At 36.5% G+C, this 18,461-nt stretch overlaps 1 protein-coding gene across 1 annotated transcript; it reads right to left on the minus strand.

Moving 5' to 3' along the window:
* Positions 1 to 293: 293 nt before the first annotated feature.
* On the minus strand, positions 294 to 18,410 carry LOC590598 (acetoacetyl-CoA synthetase). Its single transcript, XM_790196.5, has 18 exons — positions 18,225 to 18,410; positions 16,004 to 16,107; positions 14,327 to 14,444; positions 13,530 to 13,643; positions 12,623 to 12,720; positions 11,689 to 11,885; positions 10,980 to 11,133; positions 10,353 to 10,433; positions 9,780 to 9,904; positions 8,771 to 8,835; positions 8,214 to 8,336; positions 7,680 to 7,793; positions 6,655 to 6,780; positions 5,839 to 5,908; positions 5,600 to 5,658; positions 4,618 to 4,820; positions 4,022 to 4,151; positions 294 to 3,086 (listed from the first exon to the last, which is right to left on the minus strand). The coding sequence occupies exons 1-18, from the start codon at positions 18,328 to 18,330 to the stop codon at positions 2,962 to 2,964; spliced, it is 2,112 nt and encodes a 703-aa protein (XP_795289.2). The 5' UTR covers positions 18,331 to 18,410; the 3' UTR covers positions 294 to 2,961.
* Positions 18,411 to 18,461: the final 51 nt, after the last annotated feature.

Consider the following 18,461-nt stretch of genomic DNA (forward strand, 5'->3'; position numbering starts at 1 on the left):
TTTTTGTGATTGAGATTCTTCATATTTGAAGGAAGATCAGCACAGATTATAGGAAATAAAAAATAACCCAACCTTTAATTCAAACTTGGAAGAGTTAAGATTATGAACAATTTATATTGCAGGCTCCTGCCTCTTCTTGACAACTCATTTCTCTCTCTCTCTCTCTCTCTATTCATTTTCAATTTTAATTTCAATTTCAATAAATCTAACCCAAGATTTTGTTCCTACCTATAACCCTATATCTAAAACAACAGACATTTACAACAAAAAAGAGACACCAAATACACATACGGTTTTCAGTAGTTCACATTATATTTATTCAGCTGAATGCAATACATCTTGGAGAAAAATACTTATTAAAAATAATATTCATCTCTTCAATGTTTTCTTACTAAAGACATTAGTAATATATGGTGAAACAAAAGATAATATTAATTCATCAAACTACCTATATGACATGCATGCTACAACAATAATCACACATTATTTCAGAAACATAAACTATATCACATAGATATCATATTATTTTCCTCGGCCCAATCAGTTACTGAAGAAATGTGGAAGAAAGAAATGATCTTATCTTTCCTTTAATAATCATGTAACCTTTCATGAATCTATCATCTGAAATTCATAATAAATACCCAAATAATAGACCAATGGGCATTTTAAGATGGATAATTAGATGCATATCACTCAGGACTTGGGGTAGGGGTTGGGGTTGGAGGGGGAAAGAGAGAGAGGGAGGGAGGGAGGGAGGGAGGGAAGGGGGGGGGGTAAATAGAGATAGAGAGGGAGACAGACAGAGAGATGGACAGAAACACATAGAAGAGAAAGATAGAAAGGCATAAGAAAATGAATAGAAAACTTTTTAATGAAAGCATTCAGGAAACCCATGTAAAATAAATTTCATGAAGAAAAAAAAAAAATCTAATTTTGATATGTTCATTCTTCATCTAAAGACATCATCAAAACAGTAATACTGAGACATAAACACAGTCATACACACACACACACTGTGTAGAAGTATACATCTGAATGACTTTCCTTGTTAATGAATACACATATTAATCTGCATTGTATTCTCCTCCATTATCATATATTTGTTCATATTCTATTTGCTACTGAATGTAGAGAGAGAAAATTAGCTGCTTTGTGTAAATTTGAATTGCATTTCTGACAAATCATTGGGAAATCATCTTGTAATATACAGCATACCGGTATTCAGCTGAGACACAGAAGTAAAAGCTGCATGTGATTGGCGAAAAAACTTAGGGAATATTCAAAAAAATAAGACGAGAATGGTCTCTATAGGCTTCCACAAAATAAACAGGTAATACAATAAGATCACATACATAACCATATATATATCTTCTCAAATTTCTTACTGATTGTTTTCTATTTTTCTGAGAACAGCCACAAACTACTCCTCAGGCATCTAATGCCTCACCGCTTGCAATCTTCAGCTATTATCCCCATGATAGGCTGCATAGCCCTGTGGAGATTACCAGACAAAGAAAAAGAATTTCACACACTTTCTCCATCAATATTGCAAACCTACTGCTGAGAGCCTAAATGACGGAAGGATTCAAAAGATAAATCCTCAACTTTTCTAAGTGTTCATCACACACAATGCCCACAAGACTGAAACATTTAGACTTCCTGACAAAAATATTTGATCTTATGGACATAAATAGTTGGTCTTGTACCTCAAAGTCTCAAAGACACACAAATTATAGTGAGTAGAATTCTTTGCTGGTCCTATATACATATATATATATATTGTTTCCAAATTGATGATAATAATTGTACCGATATGAAATCTGAACATATGAGATTACAGAGGCAGCAGAGATTTGAAGCAGAAATTGCAAATCAATTTCAATGCTATAAGGCTTATCAAACAGTTGCATAGGAATTATGCAAAAATTAGAAGTTGGCCTCTGAAAGAACATATAAGAACAGGAAACTACTCTACACATGTAACAATTCAAAAATCTACTTTATGAATGAAGAATTTGTTCTTTTTTTACACATACCATTTAAAAAGCCATAGCAAAGGGATTCTATAAGCCATACATTTTTAGTTTGCCTTTGCAATTTGTCTTAAAGATAATGCATATGTACATGGACAGAATAAAATAAAACATCATCTGGTAGTTTATGTACAAGAGGAGAATACATGTAAGTTTCCACAAATCATAAATTGACAATCAAAACTGTACTAAAGGACTTACAGCACACATTCAAAATGGTTTTATGAAGAATGTTAATACCACAGAGATAATAAAGCCAAACAAAAATCACCTACATGACAAAAACTATCAGCCTTCTACACACATTTCTAGAACACTACATTTACCTGAACTTCCTCTCAGTATATACATTTTTCATAAAACAAGATATTGCTTAACACTGAATCAACTGAATAAGAAATAAATAATTGTTAACACATTGCAGCTATCACAAGTTCTCAACAATATGAATATTGGACCATGATGAGAAGGTATGCAAAAAATACATGGGCATTTCCCTCCACAGAAAATGTAACATGTTTCGCAGGAAACATTTAATCCAATTGGTTTACAACAAACAGACATGACCCAAGTTTAGACTTGAGAGTATATGATTATAAGCTTCTGTAAATATCTTAACTAGATTCGTTGAGCCTCCAAGAGCACAGACGTGTTAAACTGTTAACATTTAGTAACATGTCCATGGGCATTTTGTGCTATATCTGTTACAAGTTACTAGGAAGCAGCGCTCACAAACATCTGGATCTATCGCAACTCGGCACGCTGGTTTGAATACAGACAATTCAGTTTTCTGGTGAGGTCGGTTCATGCAATGCTGGAAATGGATGCATGCACTGTTCTTAATATATCAAGTGTTAAATGCCAGAAATTATCACTCAATATAGACTTTGAGGTTTAATAACGGCACGTTGGTTTGAATACCGACTGTTCAGTTTTCTGGTGAGGTAGAGTCGATGCTGGAAGTGGATGTGCTGCTCTGGAGAACCATCGATTTCTTGGCCTTGATTTCACCACACATAGGAGGACCAGGGTTCTTGACTGGTTTTGCATAACCTTGGTAATAATAATAATGATAATACAGCATTAGTTATGCGCCATCGATCTAGTAAACTATTCTGAGGCGCAGAGGGATATAGAATTAGAATAAGTTACATAGAGAAATAAGAAGGAAAAAAAAGAAAGAAAAAAGACAACAACAACAAAAACAAGAAAGATGAGGAGAAATTCAATGATAAAAAACATCACTTTAGAATAATGTGGCCAGTGTTTGTCAGTGTTTACAAAGATAAGTGTATGCGCAGTGTCTGTCTAACATGCTTTTTGCCAGCAATTGCCGAAATAAGCAACCTGGGTGTTAAGAATCTGCGAACTCATTTAATGAACTCATTTAACTTCATATACCGTAGTTATGGTGAGATGTGGGTGGTATTGCAGGTAGAATATTTAAATGAAAGATTGAGATCTGATTTGTGTCTTAAATTTGATTTTGAAATATTCTGTTGTGAGGTAGGGGCAAATGATCTAACTCAACACTGAAATCCCTCCAACTATTAACACGCCATATTTTCAAACTGATGGGGCTGTTCACATAAGCTATTAAAGTACTCAGGCCATGAAACATTAAATTTAGGCTTTTCTTGAACATTTTCCCTGAATTTATTTACAAAAAGCACTCAGAAAACATTAAAAGAGGCAACTTTCTCCTTGACATGATTTCCTTTATATTTTACACTTCCAAATGAGCGTGTTGGAAAAAATGTTATGATACATTTTTTGTGCTACTAATTTACATTAATTCTTTACTAATTAACTAATACATTTGATATTATATTTATGGCATATTTTTTCCACAATTGCAAATATTCAGTGTTGAGATCAAGTTCACTCATTTTACAGAATGAAACTCTTGCGAATCTGGACCACTTGCAAAATTTGTGAAAGTTTCCCGGAGTGCGCAAAGGTTCTTTTCGGTTTTAAAATATAAATACCTTGGAGTTCTGGTATATCTTGGTATAGATCGAGTGAGTCAGGATTCGAGAATGCCCCCCTCTGGACAATCTTCTGACCGGCAATGATCCTCTTAACAGCAACCTCCACTTTCTTACCGCTGATGGTGTACTAGAACAGAAAATAGAAAAGAAATTCAACAATATCAGTATTGTTGTAAATAGTATATATCTGTAAAGCGCTTAGAGACATTTGTATTAAGCACTATATAAAAGCGGAATATTATTAATATCACCTACATGAGAAGTGCTGTAAAATACAAAAGCAAACAAGACAGGGAACATGGGGGGGATTCTTTCATATTAAGGCCTGCACAAAAAGCACGTTGAGAGTCAGCATCTCTGAACTAGTGCAAGCTTATACGAGTCTACTCCACTACGTAGTCTACACAAATCAATTTTACCTTCATCTGGAGTGTTTTTAACATGCAATATCTCTTTACAGAAATAAAATTTGAAGCTGATAAATTGAAAAAATGATATACCAGTATGGCATCCCAAACATATCAAGTTAATTGTTTCTGAGAGATTGGTCCCTTCTGACAGAACTACCATATTAAGAAGTATGTTGAACTCACTGGAATGTCTTTGGTCTCCAAGATAAGGGCAGGCACATGGCGGGCCGACAGTTCGGACCTGATCTCAACTTTGACCCGCTTGACCAGTTGCGGGTCAAAGGTCATTCCTGGTGCCATCTTAAGGAAGAGAATGACCCTCTCCTCATTGAGAGCATTCCTCTGAGGCACACACAGACTGTCCTGGATCTCCTTCAGATGTTCAACTGATGCAAAAGAAGAAGAAGTAGAAGAAGAAGAAAAAAAGAGAAATGAAGAAAAAAATAGGAGACAAAGAAAAAGTAGAAAGTAAAGAAGGAGTAGGAGGAGAAGGAGAAAAAGAAGAAAAAGAAGCAGGAGAAGAAGAAGAAGAAAAAGAAGCAGGAGAAGAAGAAGAAGAAGAAAAGGAAGGAGAAGAAGAAAAAGAGGAGGAGAAGAAGAAAAAGAGGAGAAGGAGGAGGAGAAGGAGGAGGAGGAGGAGAAGGAGAATGACAAAGAAGGAGGAGAAAGAATTGAAGATGATGAAAAAGAAGAACACAGTGAAACCACTATACAAAAACTTCTCATAGGAGACGAGATTGGTGGTCTCTACTGACAGCTGGTCTTCATGTACAGCTTACTTTTATAGACATTTTCTTGGAAGTTTATCTTCAAGGGGTACAATATATTCTGATCTTTACAGTCAGGTGGTCTTTCTATACAGGTAGTAGCTTAAGCTGCCATCTTTTGATGGGTAAAGAATGAAAACATCACCATGAGATAATACACTGTGCTATCCTACAGACAAACAAAAAACCTCTCGGAGCACACTATAGACCCCAGATTACTGAAGACCTTTAGTTTTAAGGAAGTGCAGTCAACACTGGCATATATTGTATATCATATGTTTTTGTGTCAATATGCAGGGAAATTAAATACAAATACACTTGTCAAATGTTTTTATTTGTAAGATTATCAACCGATCAAAGAGAAAACTGAAACTAAAAATGCTGTGCCTGTAACTTACCAATATTGTATATATCTGAACTTCCAAATCGAACACCATTGGGATTCAGAGTCCCGTCACTGTAAGTAAGGAAAAAATAAAATACAAATATAAATTTTTTAGTGCAAGAACCTAAGCAATCCCTAAACTCTAAATTCTACTTTCACTTATCCATGCTCACACTTGATCCAGTACATTGCATTTCCAGATTTGCATTTATGATTAAAAACAAACATTTCAAAGTGATGTCTCAGTCTTACCTCCTTCCCTGCATGTAGATGCCTTTTGTCTTAGGGTTGATCGTACAGAAATCACCATGGGCCCACACGCCTAAAATATACAGGAGAAAACAAGAGTTATAAGAGAATTATGGCTATATTCCAGACAATCTAATTTTTGTATGAACTGTGCCACTTCTGTGTCTATCCGATTTCCAGAGAAAGGCATCCTTCTAACTTATTCCCCTGTCGTTCTATATCTTTTGAGAGCTTTGTCTCTCTGTCTGTCTATCTTTCCATTTTGGTCTCTCTTTGTCCTCTTCTCCGTCTGTTTGCCTTCCCCAAGCCTGTTCTCTCCATGTATCTTTCATTTTTTTCTTTCCCCCTCCAACTCCATGTCCTACTCACTCTCTCTCTCTATCTCCCTCCCTCTCCCCTCCCAAATAATTTATCCATTTTGTATCTGTACATATTGTCCCTCTCTTGTTCTCTTTCTTGCACCTGTACACCTTTAACTCCATCATTACCACCTTCTTCATCTTCCCCAATTTTAATTTATATATCCCAATATAATTACCCTAAAGCCATACTGTACTAGAAGCACTACTGCAAAATCCCCTCTAGCACCATCTCAGGTCAGCTGTAGCAGTATGGTTCTGTAAGTCGCTGCTTCCCTAGCTGCGCTGTTGATCTTGTATCAAATTCTCTGTCTGTTAAGTGGGAATTACCTATTGGTTACGCATTGTTGGCAACTTGGCCATGAGATGGTGCTGTGCAATAAACAGTACGCTAGGCAAAAAGCTCATCAGTTCAGTATCGCTTTAAGCACAGAAGTCAATAATTTTGCTACCAACTTACCACTGAATTTGGCAAAGTAAGCCTTTTTGTATTTGAATCCATCAGCATCATTCCAGAAGTGAGTTGGCATGCATGGGAATGGTTTGGTACAGACCAGTTCTCCACTTTCTCCATATACAAGTTTGCCTAAGGGAGTGAATAGAAACATGGCATAAAGACAGTGACACAAATACACGGGGACTCGGGGCAAATTAGCCGCTGAAATGCTAAAAAGAGCCCCCGAAAGTCATAAAAGAGCCCCAAAAAATGTGCATAGAGTTCAATGCAAACAAATTAAAGAGTGTTATTTTCATGCAAGCAAGCTTGAAAAGTAGCCCCCCAAATTTTTAAAGTATGTTTTCCCCTGCATAAAGGCTTGTTCAGATATGGTGCAGTAATCCGCCGCAAAAAAATGCCACATTTTTTTTAATGTGTAAAATACATGGCAAGTGCTTCATATGCTGAATGAGCCTAAAAAAATACTGTACACATGGTCTTAAAATGGCAATCCTAAGCACCACTAATGATATAATCATTCATGTAAATGTGCAGTGGTATAACCACCCACGGTGGATAGCACCACCACCACCACCACCACCACACTACTACTATCACTACCACTACCACTACTACAAGTAATAATAATAATGATAACAACAATATCACTACCAAGTAGCATAACAAATATTTTTCAATCCCTAGGTTTTACAAATGCAAACTCGGTATATAGATTATTACAATGTATCAAATTACTTTCCAAGAAATGAAACAATATAACATCAATGCTACAAAATATATCAAAGAGACAAACAATTGTTATCTGAATCCAACTGCACACTATATGATCTGACTATGATAACATTTTTGAAGAATTTTCAATGGCCTTTAATACGAAGTATCAAAATCTTATTGATTGAGGATCTGAATATTAATCGCTTCGTTATTTAGAGCCTAAATCAGGAGGATGGTGGTTAATAAGATTTCCATATCTAATATAACCACAGGAGGATCAAGTAGTGTGTGCTTAGCTTCAGGTTTCTATATACCTTCTTCACTCCAAGATTCAATAGCCATGCCTAGATTCCTGGCTTGGATCTCTCCTCTGTAAACCGGAACAGTCCAGTTCTGACCGGCAAAGCATGAGATCAGATCAGTCCCACCTATAAAGAATAAGCAAAGTAAAGGATCGATAACTTGAAACATGGTAAACTGCCCTGTTTTCTTTTTTTTTATAATGATCTTAAAGTGACTCGGTAACATCGTTGAAAGTTCTCATATAACACAGATCTGTGCATGAGAACGTGTAGGACATCTGTTGCAGACAGCTTCTTTATTTCGTCACCACCACTTTCCATTCGCTTACAGGTCCCACAATGCTGCAGTATAATTCCCACATCATGTGTTAACGAGCTATCAAATCTCATCTGTCAAAAAAGTCTTAAAGTGTATTTATTTTGTTCTTATTTGATAGCTCACATTGGTCCAAAAATTATCATTTTAGGAAAATTGGTCCATTATCACTCGTGTAAAATCACTAAATATTACTGTACAAGATAGCATCAATCAAAAGGGATTAATACCTGTTATTGAGCCCAGCAGAATATCATCCTTCACGCATGAGTACACATAGTCATACGATGCAGGGGTTAAAGGTGAACCGGTTGACAATATCGTATGAAGCTTCTCAAGTCTGTGTGTTTTTCCTGTTACAAAGACAAAAAGTCAAACACATTCAATAACGCCTAGTGTTTTTCCTTCTCTAAATATGGTAGTCAGACATAATCCAATGGTTGCCCTGACAGAAACGTGTGGTATTCAAGATACTCGTCACTACATGCTTGTTTCAAAGCACAGAACAATATCACCCCAACTTCTTCATCAGACCCTATTCATAAACATATACTTTCAACCATCAATCACATCTTCAGACTGTACAACCTGTAAACATATGGAAACCGATTCTTCATGTAGCATCAGCCCACAACTCCTTGAAATGCATTTAAATCTTAATTATACACAAATTTCAATGGGTTGTCTGTGAACTTGTACTTATGACGGTTTAATGAAACGATGCCCGGTGAAATAGACACCTCCATTGATCTAATAAATGTAAGGATAATGATATATATAAACCTACTTGGATGTACTCCTAAATCTTCCAGTACAGACAGCCATTTGGCACCGGTTCCTAAGATGGAGATACTGCAGGGTTAATGTAGGGGGAAGGGGTGGGAGAAGATGAGAGTAAGAGGGAGAGGTAAATGGAGGGAATGACAAAGAAAATAGAGGGAAAGAGAGAGAGAAAAAGACAGAAAGGAACAGAAAGGATCAGATTGAGAGGAAAACAAGATTAAGAGGGCCAGAGAGGGAGAGAGAGAGAGAGAGAGAGAGTCAAAGAGAGATAATGAATGAAGAAGAGAGAGAGCATAAGAAAGAGAAGGGGCGAAAAAAGAGAAGGGGCGAAAAAAGGGAAGTTGAGAGGAAAATTAAGATACGAGAGCAAAAGAAGAGATTGCAGTAGAGAGAGACAGAGAAATAAAGAAACAGAGAGAAGGAAACAGAAAGGAAATAAAGATTGAGATTGAGAAAGGGGAAGATGATAAAATGGAAGGGAAATAAAGGGAGAAAAATGAGAATAGATAAAAATTGATGAGACAAAAAGTATAAAGATTGAACAACGGATGCAAATGGGGTTAATGAGATATGAATGACATTGATAATACTGTGCACGGAATGCTAGGACATGTAAATTATCCCAGTGAATCATCTCACTTCCGCCATAGATATACCATGATCCTTAAGGGCTCGTTCAAATATGATGCAGTAAACTGCCACTAGAAAAAAAAAGGTGGTTTCTTAACGCGCAAATGAACAGTAACTGTGCACAACAAAGGTCCTATTCATATTCACTTAGCTCTGTTTTATAAGACAAAAATGTGAAGTTTATAACACTTATATGTCAGATATGCCGTGCCAAATATGAACGAGGCTTTATACTACTCAACGACTTACAAGGTTTTACTCTTGTTTTACGTGGTCATTTTTAAATGACACAAATTATGGAAAGCAAAACAGAAACAAATCATACATCACACAATCTATGTAATTTTTAAAATGCAGTTTCAAAACAAGTCTAACATACTTACTCTAACATGTCTATCAGGTCCCAAAGGACATTGGGTCCTGGAACTAATGGGGAACCATCGTACAGGACTATACCGCTGCCTACAGCCAACCCAGAGACTAGCCAGTTCCACATCATCCAACCAGTCTGAGACAAGAACAAAATATTCATAGAATATTAAAGGGTTTTTAACTTTAAATCTTTTTGGAAGAGATCCAGATTGAACTTTTTAGAGGCCGTTTGCATGAGCTCTTTGTTCACATTTTGAAATATTTTGGGTCCACCCTAGACTTAGATTTTGGGCACTTGTTGTTTTGTATTCCGGGCACCTATGTATTCCAAGCACTTGTTAGTGTCGACCCCATTAAAATGTTTGCTGTTTATGCACTCATGAAAAAGATGTGTATGGTTTTATATTTTTATACATATACAAATGTTGTCTTTGTTCCTTTTCCATTCTCTTCTTCCTTCCCGATACTTTTCATCCCTTTCATGCCCTCCCTCCCTCCCTCCCTCCATTAACTCTCTTACTCAATGGGATGTCCAAGAAGTTAGATTTACAACGGTTTTGAGAAATGGCTACCGGTTGTCTTACCGTACTATAATAGATGATGTTGTCTTCTCTCCTCATGTTACCATGGAGAATGTGCTCCTTCAGATGCTGAATGAGAGTGCCCTAAATTAACAAGAAAAATGTATCATTACTAGTTGAAATTGTGGATAAAATAAACCATGACAAAAATCAATAACAAAACTTTCCTCTTCATCTATATCATATTTGCTGCAATAGTCTTTACAAACTGATACCAGAAGGACAAGTGCATTGACCCCACATCGCCAACAAAAATGAGAAAACCATATGCAACATTCTGTCTAAACAATTTGTATTACAAGAAAGCACATCTTTTACAATAGATCTGTTGAAATATAAACTTATCTTGCCAATATACCTTTGATCTTGCATTTTCAACAAAGCTTGTCCTGTCTTCACTAATTCTCTGCTCCACAATTTAATAAATACAAGAAAAGCACAACTATTTTTATCGAAAAAAAAAATGAGGAAATACTTTCTGATTAAACAATTTTTTGCCACTGATACTCTGTTTTGCAAACGTATCACTAAACAGATTTGAATTATAACCCCCCCCCCCCCAACAAAAATTTTAAAAATATCACAGTCCTCAAAACGATTTGATAAATAAAGGGTGTGGTCAAAACTTACCCCTGAGGAGTGGACCATGCACTTTGGCGCCCCTGTGGTTCCGGATGAATACATGATGAAGAGAGGGTGGTTGAAGGGTAGCTGTTCAAACTCCAGCAGAGGATAGGACCCATCCATCTCCTGACCGGACTTTAAGAATTCGGAGGTAAATGCGCTGCAAAAAGTAAAAATTCAGACTGCAAGAATAAATTCAAAAGTGTATAAATCACTGTCTGAATTTTGAATATGCGAATATCCATATCGTTATCCTCTTTCTCTCTCTCTCTCTCACCTTTGTATCCTTCTTATTGTTTGACTTGCAGATAAAGAGTTATACATGTAAGGTGAAAACAGGTAATCTACTTTAAGTATCAAGCATAGACTCTATCTTGATGCTTCAACAAATATAAGGTGACTTGCTTCAAGCCTACATAGTGACCATAAGACGGGGTGTTGTGGCATATGCGCCTGTAATCCAGCTAACAATGGAAGTTATAAACTGATTCAGCCGATGGCGCAGGTTCGAAACTGAGTCAAGTTTTTCGGATGGTGACGTTAAAAAGTCAGTCCCCAGACGTAAATAATCATATCTGATTGATACACGTCTGTAAAAACCCGATTACACACACACACACACACGCATCTTTTCACATTGCTCATATGGAGTAGTCTATGCACCAGGTGGTTCAGACCTTACACTAGCTGTCACAACCAAAAAGGATGACCTCACCTGTTTGGAATGTCTGAGAGGTCAAGTTCAGCTGGGGCTCTGACGTAGGGAATGACAACGACCTTCTCCAGCTCTGGGAGGCCCTCTACGACCTGCTTCAGCTTGGCCAGGTGGTCATGGGTCTTGCCGTTATAGACCACAGCGTCCACGGAGAAGATGACCTTGGGCTTGATCTGTTTGAACCTGTCCAACACACCCTGAGAATAATCGAAAGAGAGAATGATAAAATAAGATAAGAGATTTATTTCTTAATCATGCCCAGTATTCAATTCAATATTGAAGTCAGAATTACCATTACCTTACTCAGTACTGCATGGGCCTAGATGAAAGTCATGCACATGTACTTTAAAGCGGGACTGCACTACTTGATCTACTTTTGCCCTCTATATAGCCAACAATGCCTAAGCGGTACCCGTTGCCCCCCCCCCCCCCCCAATGAACCCCTTTTTCTTATGTTAATTGAGAGCTCATTTGATGAGATAACCACCTGTCAGTGACCTTGCGGGGAGGTCTAATCCCCCTGGCCAAACTAGTGCAGACGGTCTTTAATCGTCAACTCTGATATTCAGTTATGGTAAGTACTTTGGCCAAGTACAGTATTTGACCATGAGCCACAGATAGTTACGTAGATAGCAGACTGAGGTCAATCAATTAAAAGCCTTGAATGGTTGATGGCAGTAGTTCCCATAATACCCAAGTCATTAATCAGCACACAGTTTGGGAATAATTCCTAATTGTGAGAAGTTTCATTCACAGACCTTTCCCAAATAAACGATCTGTCAAAGACATTCATTTACATGTTATCTGTTAACCAAAACAGAACATATAGCAAACAATCTAACAAATACATATTTGAAGTGTTTAAAATAAAAAAGATGATATCCCTCAATAGAGACTGATTTTGGGTCTAATTAGTCATAGATCATTTACTTACGGTTACTCCAAAATCTGGTGATGTTGAGCTCCAGACGGCTCCTATACTTGCTGCTGCTAACATGGCCTCTATTGCTACAGCACAGTTGGGAATATAGCCTGAAAACGAGACAAATACCAATAACACCAAAAACTATTAAGCAATGGATACAAACATGATTGTGAGAGTGAAAGAGAGTTGTAACATGCGCATACATGTAGTATGCAGTGATAGGTAACATCCGATTGGAGCTCTAAATAGTTTCATCCCATGGGCAATCTCAAAGGGCAGGATCTATTTGGAGCTCCATGAAATGATTGACCGATCAAAATAGCATTGAAGAGAGACGTACTGAAGATATTCATCTTGCATTCATCAACGTAAACCACAAGAATGGCAAGAAAGTCTAAATCACACAAAAATAAACTAAAACTCAAGGGACAAAGTGCCCCCCAAATAACCGGCTTTCTTGCAGTGTACTCTAATAAGTGCAAGATGAAAAGGTCTTGGCATGTCTCTCTCATTGATGCCACCTTTCACATTTGGATTATCAAACATCTTTTTAAAGGCATTGATTAACAATACATGTTATCAGCATCTGTGACATGGTGTAATATTGAAGCCCTAAAAAAATGTGCTTCAAAATGATCATGAAGTGCCTCAAAAAAGTAAAAATGGTTGAGTGACCGGTTTTACCATACTAATTTTCCCCAATAGACTGTACATTTATAAAAACTGTTGGGAAAACGGTTTTTGAAATTTTGAATTCCAATCATAAATATCTTGATAATCAGACTGGCGTTCCGCTTGTAAACGTCATGGGATTCCTGACTGACGTAAAGGTTTATAATTATGATTGCAGTATAAGCTAAATCCAGGATTTTGTTTAGAATCTGAGACAAAGATAACTAATTCAAAAAATACTTACCTACTACTCTGTCTCCTGCTTTGACCCCCATCTTCTTCAAAGCTGCAGCAAATTGCCCAACAACCCTGTGCAGCTCAGCATACGTTATCCTCTCAATTTCTTTGTTTCCTTCCACTGAGCAAAAAATTAAAAAAGGGGGAAAATATGCCATTTTGCTATCCAATTCGAACACTTATATATTACTGAATGGCCTTGACATACAAGGGTACATCTCATGAGCTGATCGATGAGCATATTTCACGAGTCGGCACAATGATCGAAATATTCTAGAAGATTGTGCAATATACCCTTATGTCCCACGAAAGAATTTAAGCCATTTGATCTTATTGTTAATAATTGTATTAAACCTGTTATCTCAACTTTCAACATTGCATCCTTATGTTTTTGTATTAAATTGCACATTAAACTCCCAGCAAAAATAAACCAACCTATTTTACCTTAAAATTATTTTTCAAAGACAGCTTGCATGTACATCAATTGTTTTAGCCTGTCCATACTTCAATGTGTATTCATTCATGCACAAGTGCATGGTTATCTGGGCATGCACTTTCGCCAAAAGTAAAAGACATAGAGGTACTGATTTTTCTGGTTGGCTCAAAATCCTTTACAAATAATAATGAAAAGTGATCGATTTAGCTCTGGAAAGCTAAAAAATAACACTGGTAAATAACTGAAAAACTGAAAATGAGCTTTCGTAATAAAACATCAAATAAAATACTTAATTATCACTGTGAGAAAATCACACTTTTTTCCAAAACAGAAAAGGTACTTTTCACACTGATGAGTTACATGTATACCTGCAGCAAAGAGTGCGACCCTATCATCTCGGTATCTCAGAAGATTTTCAGCGAAGTTGAGTCTGCTGCCCTCAAACCACACCGGCACTTCGTCTATCCCTTTACTTGGATCAACCACCTGTAACAGATAAAAGTTGTGACACCTAGACATTTAGTGAAAGATTTGTGACAAGAGGAAATCATGACATTATGAAGTGGTACTAATCAAAGCTAATCTGAAAAAGAATTGTTGCACATAGAAATTGTGACATCAAGAACTCACAAAGTAGTGAAAATCTAATAATCACTGCTACATAGAAAATGTTATGAATGAGACACAAATGAGTTGTATCTGAGGGTGTTTTTAATGATACCGCCTACTGGACCATATCTCTTTCCTTTTTCTTAGCCCACCTCCTTTTATATTTGATATTTTCCCCTTGACAACATTTTTTGTTTTTTTTTAATTGGGGGAAATTTTAAAAGTAAAGTGATAAATATTTATTCAAACAACTTGCATTTATATTGACCATATAGGATTTGTATGAGTAGGAAGAATATCAACAACAAAAAAAAGAAAGGGATCAGCTTTTCATTTTCTAAAGGTCCTGATGAGAATCTAGCCTTTAATTTAAAGTGGCCTTGTCTATTTTCAGGAGTTTAATATACATGTAAACCCAGTATGACATGTACGGTATACTCTTTAACACAGCAAAGCTCTGTGTAGGCTTGCTAATAATAAACCAAAATCAATAACTAGAGCCACACTCCTATTGATTCTCGTCATATGGTAATGTGTACTCAATCATATTTGCAGTAAACATAAAGCGGTAGACTACAAGTATTACAAGGTGGGTTACTAATCACTATGACGTAAAAAATATCCCCAGTGTGAGTTGATGGTTACCATTTGTTTTTGAATAATCTCAAGATGTACATGTATCTAGACATTTTCTACACATAGACAATGTACACTATATAATTCCAGTGCATTCTTTCCCACCCCCCCCCCCCCTAAAGCAGCAACAGTGTTTTGATCATTAATATGGATCAACTCAGAGCTATCTATATTACAGAGTTTGGCCAACGCAGTTCTAGTTTGGGCACAACATGGTAAATATTGCTTTGTTGTCCATGCAAGCACAAAACAAAAGAAAATACAGGTCATGTAACAAAAATCCAAGTTGGCCAAACTCTGTGTATGGATGGCTTTAATATACTACAGATGTGTCAAAAACAGGATCCTAATTGACTTTCTTTGCACTCATGACTCATTCAAACATAATAGTTCAGTTGGCCAAGTTTTCGAGTAGATGGTTGGAAGACTTCAAGTTACCATTGCCGTTGCGACACAATTTTTTGTGCAAATAATTTAATAATGACAGCTACTTTTGTGGCATGACATTTTTGTGAATTTCCCAAATTATGTAAAAGTGAACTACGGTATGAATCCATCACTGAAATATATAATTACGACTCCATGACATTTCACCAGTTTGTCCTGGCATATTCAGGTAGTCCGATTCCCAGTTCCAAAATTTATATTGTTTAGAAGGGATTCATTATTAAACAGATGTAGCATGCAACAATCGCAAATCTTACCACTGGTGACATTTCGCGAAAGTTTTATGTACATGAAAATGTCTGGTTTTACAGTGATTATCCAAACTTTGTTTGATACTACACAATATTACTTACCCTGCTATACATCTGAGAATGAACAATATCAAAAAATTTCCAACATTCTCCCCAGAATTCAGGATAATGATCCACGGACCACTGCCACAGGTCATCATATGACTCTGCAAAGGAGAACAAAAACAAAGAAATCAAATATTAATTGAAAGATAAAATAACAATTACAAGTCAATAATAGTAATAATAATAATATTAACAACAACAACAACAATAACAATCATAGTGATGATAATAATAATCATGGTTACTTTTTATCATAATATTAATCAACATTGTCATGAAAGGAATAACATTTTACTGGGATGCTCGTTAAAGTAATATCACTTGTTTTGATATTCACAGGGACATTACTAAAGTTGTCAAACAATAATCCAATGACCTGTGAAAAATAATGACAGTAAATTGGACACTGAAAAATATAAAGTCTTACAATTTTAAACCCACTTTTCTCGAGCTGCACATGTTTTTTTTGGTAAATCAAGAGCATCAGATTGATGTCAAAACAAAGGAAGGAAACTGTGTGCATGAGCAAAAAAAGAGAAAAAAACTCTGACAAAAAAACAAAAGAAATATCAATTTTTTGTTTGTAAATATGAAGCGAGAACACAATAATTTTGTTAAGGACATAAAAAGAGAGAAATAATAATTTTGTGAACACAATAATTAGTCTTCACCATCAAAAGTCCACTAGGTTTATTTTGTTACTTTATTAATGAAAGTCACTGACATTATGGTCCAGAATCATTTTTTTTACTTTCTAAACATAATTCCAAATTCAATAACAGCAAAGCACAATAATTTATACCGGCAGTTGATGCCACTTCATAGAGGCAGTTTTGATAATCCTTCAAAACACGCTTCCGAACGTACCAGCACATTCCAGAAGAATGGAAGTATTCAAAATTTTTATCACCAAATGGAAAGCATTTATTGATACAACTGATGATAAATGCAGGTACGAACACATTTTTTGGATAAATTCTTGACTCATTTTCAAAATGCTTTGCACAAGTAGAAAGAAGACTCCTGGACCGATTTTAGAGTGCGGAATGGGTGATAACAAAAACATGTTGTCATGTTCACATAACTCTTACAGGTATTTGGATGCCAATTAAGGCTTGGGATATCATCGTATTTCATGTTATCACAATACAAATGCTTATTGTCATGATGAAAAGCCAAAATAAGGTAGTTTTAATCCACAAATCATCAATGACTGAAAATCTCTGACTCTCTGTCCGAGGAAGTAGTCACTGCTCCCTATGTTAATGCATTCAAGATCAGACTTCACTAAATAAGGGTAAACCAAATCTTCTGATAAATGTAACTAGACTGCTGCAAAGAATTAAGGCACTGAACAGGGGAGCCAGAAAGAAAGAGTGAGAGAGAGAAAACAGCGTGAAGAAAAAATAGAAAGAATGATCCAATTAAGCCAATCAATGAGCAGCAATGAGACCTAGAAGAAGAACTGGAAGCCCGAGTGCTGAGATGACAGCATTCTTCCACAAACTTGTTAAACTGAAGTTAAAGCCTTCATCCCATATCACCAAATTAAAGATAAAGACCAGTTATGGTCATGCGATTGCATTGTGAAAGAAACGTTGTGGAATCGATCAGAAAAGGTTGTTTATCTATAAGTATTGGGGTGTACTGCAAGGTTCTGGAATCTGGAATCATCAAAATGAAAAGAAATTTGGCCCAGTCTTCGTAAAGTTACAAGCACTGTACACAGACAGATGTATATGGGACTACGCACACATGCGCGACACATGCATTTATCTCTCACACACCAATAGATAAACTAATTAACCAAATATATCAATTAGTAGGCGGTTTCGCGGCAAAATTGTTATCATCATGTATTAGTCAAAACATTCTTTCACATGATTGGTAATAAGAGCTTCCATTTCATTTTTTGAAATTGAGGCATTTCCAATACTGGTCTTTAACTTTAAGTGAAGCCATTTCATTTTCAGAATTCAGCTCAAGTCACTAGCTAGTAATCATGCTAGAGCTATCACTGAGTTTTTGTTTGTAATGGCTCTCTACATAGCCATCGGCAGGTGAATGCCAAGGCAGCGCAGGCCTAGGCCAGTCAACCTCCAGTGGGCTAGGTCGGGGCACGGCGCTGCTCTGAGTTGCCGGTGCGGTGCCATGACCCAACTTCGCATGTATGCGGCTCGTGGCACTTGGCCTTTGCCTTGGCGACGATAATACATACCGATTTTCAGGTTATAAGAGCTGTTAATGATCCCTCTGAACTCATCCATCTTTGTTTTTCTATTTGGATCCGGATGCCACATAACCTTTGAACCTTCTGCAGTCATTTTAACGATATTTTAGTCAAAATTTAGAGAAAGATAGTATCGTCTCGACCACTTCGAGTCCGAGTCTGCAGTAATTGTGAAATATACGTAGTCTGCAAGCATTAGGCCACGCCTACCTCAGACTGAGACCA

Source organism: Strongylocentrotus purpuratus, unplaced genomic scaffold (assembly GCF_000002235.5).
Source record: "Strongylocentrotus purpuratus isolate Spur 01 unplaced genomic scaffold, Spur_5.0 spur5_scaffold_2, whole genome shotgun sequence".
NCBI classification, from domain to species: domain Eukaryota; kingdom Metazoa; phylum Echinodermata; class Echinoidea; order Camarodonta; family Strongylocentrotidae; genus Strongylocentrotus; species Strongylocentrotus purpuratus.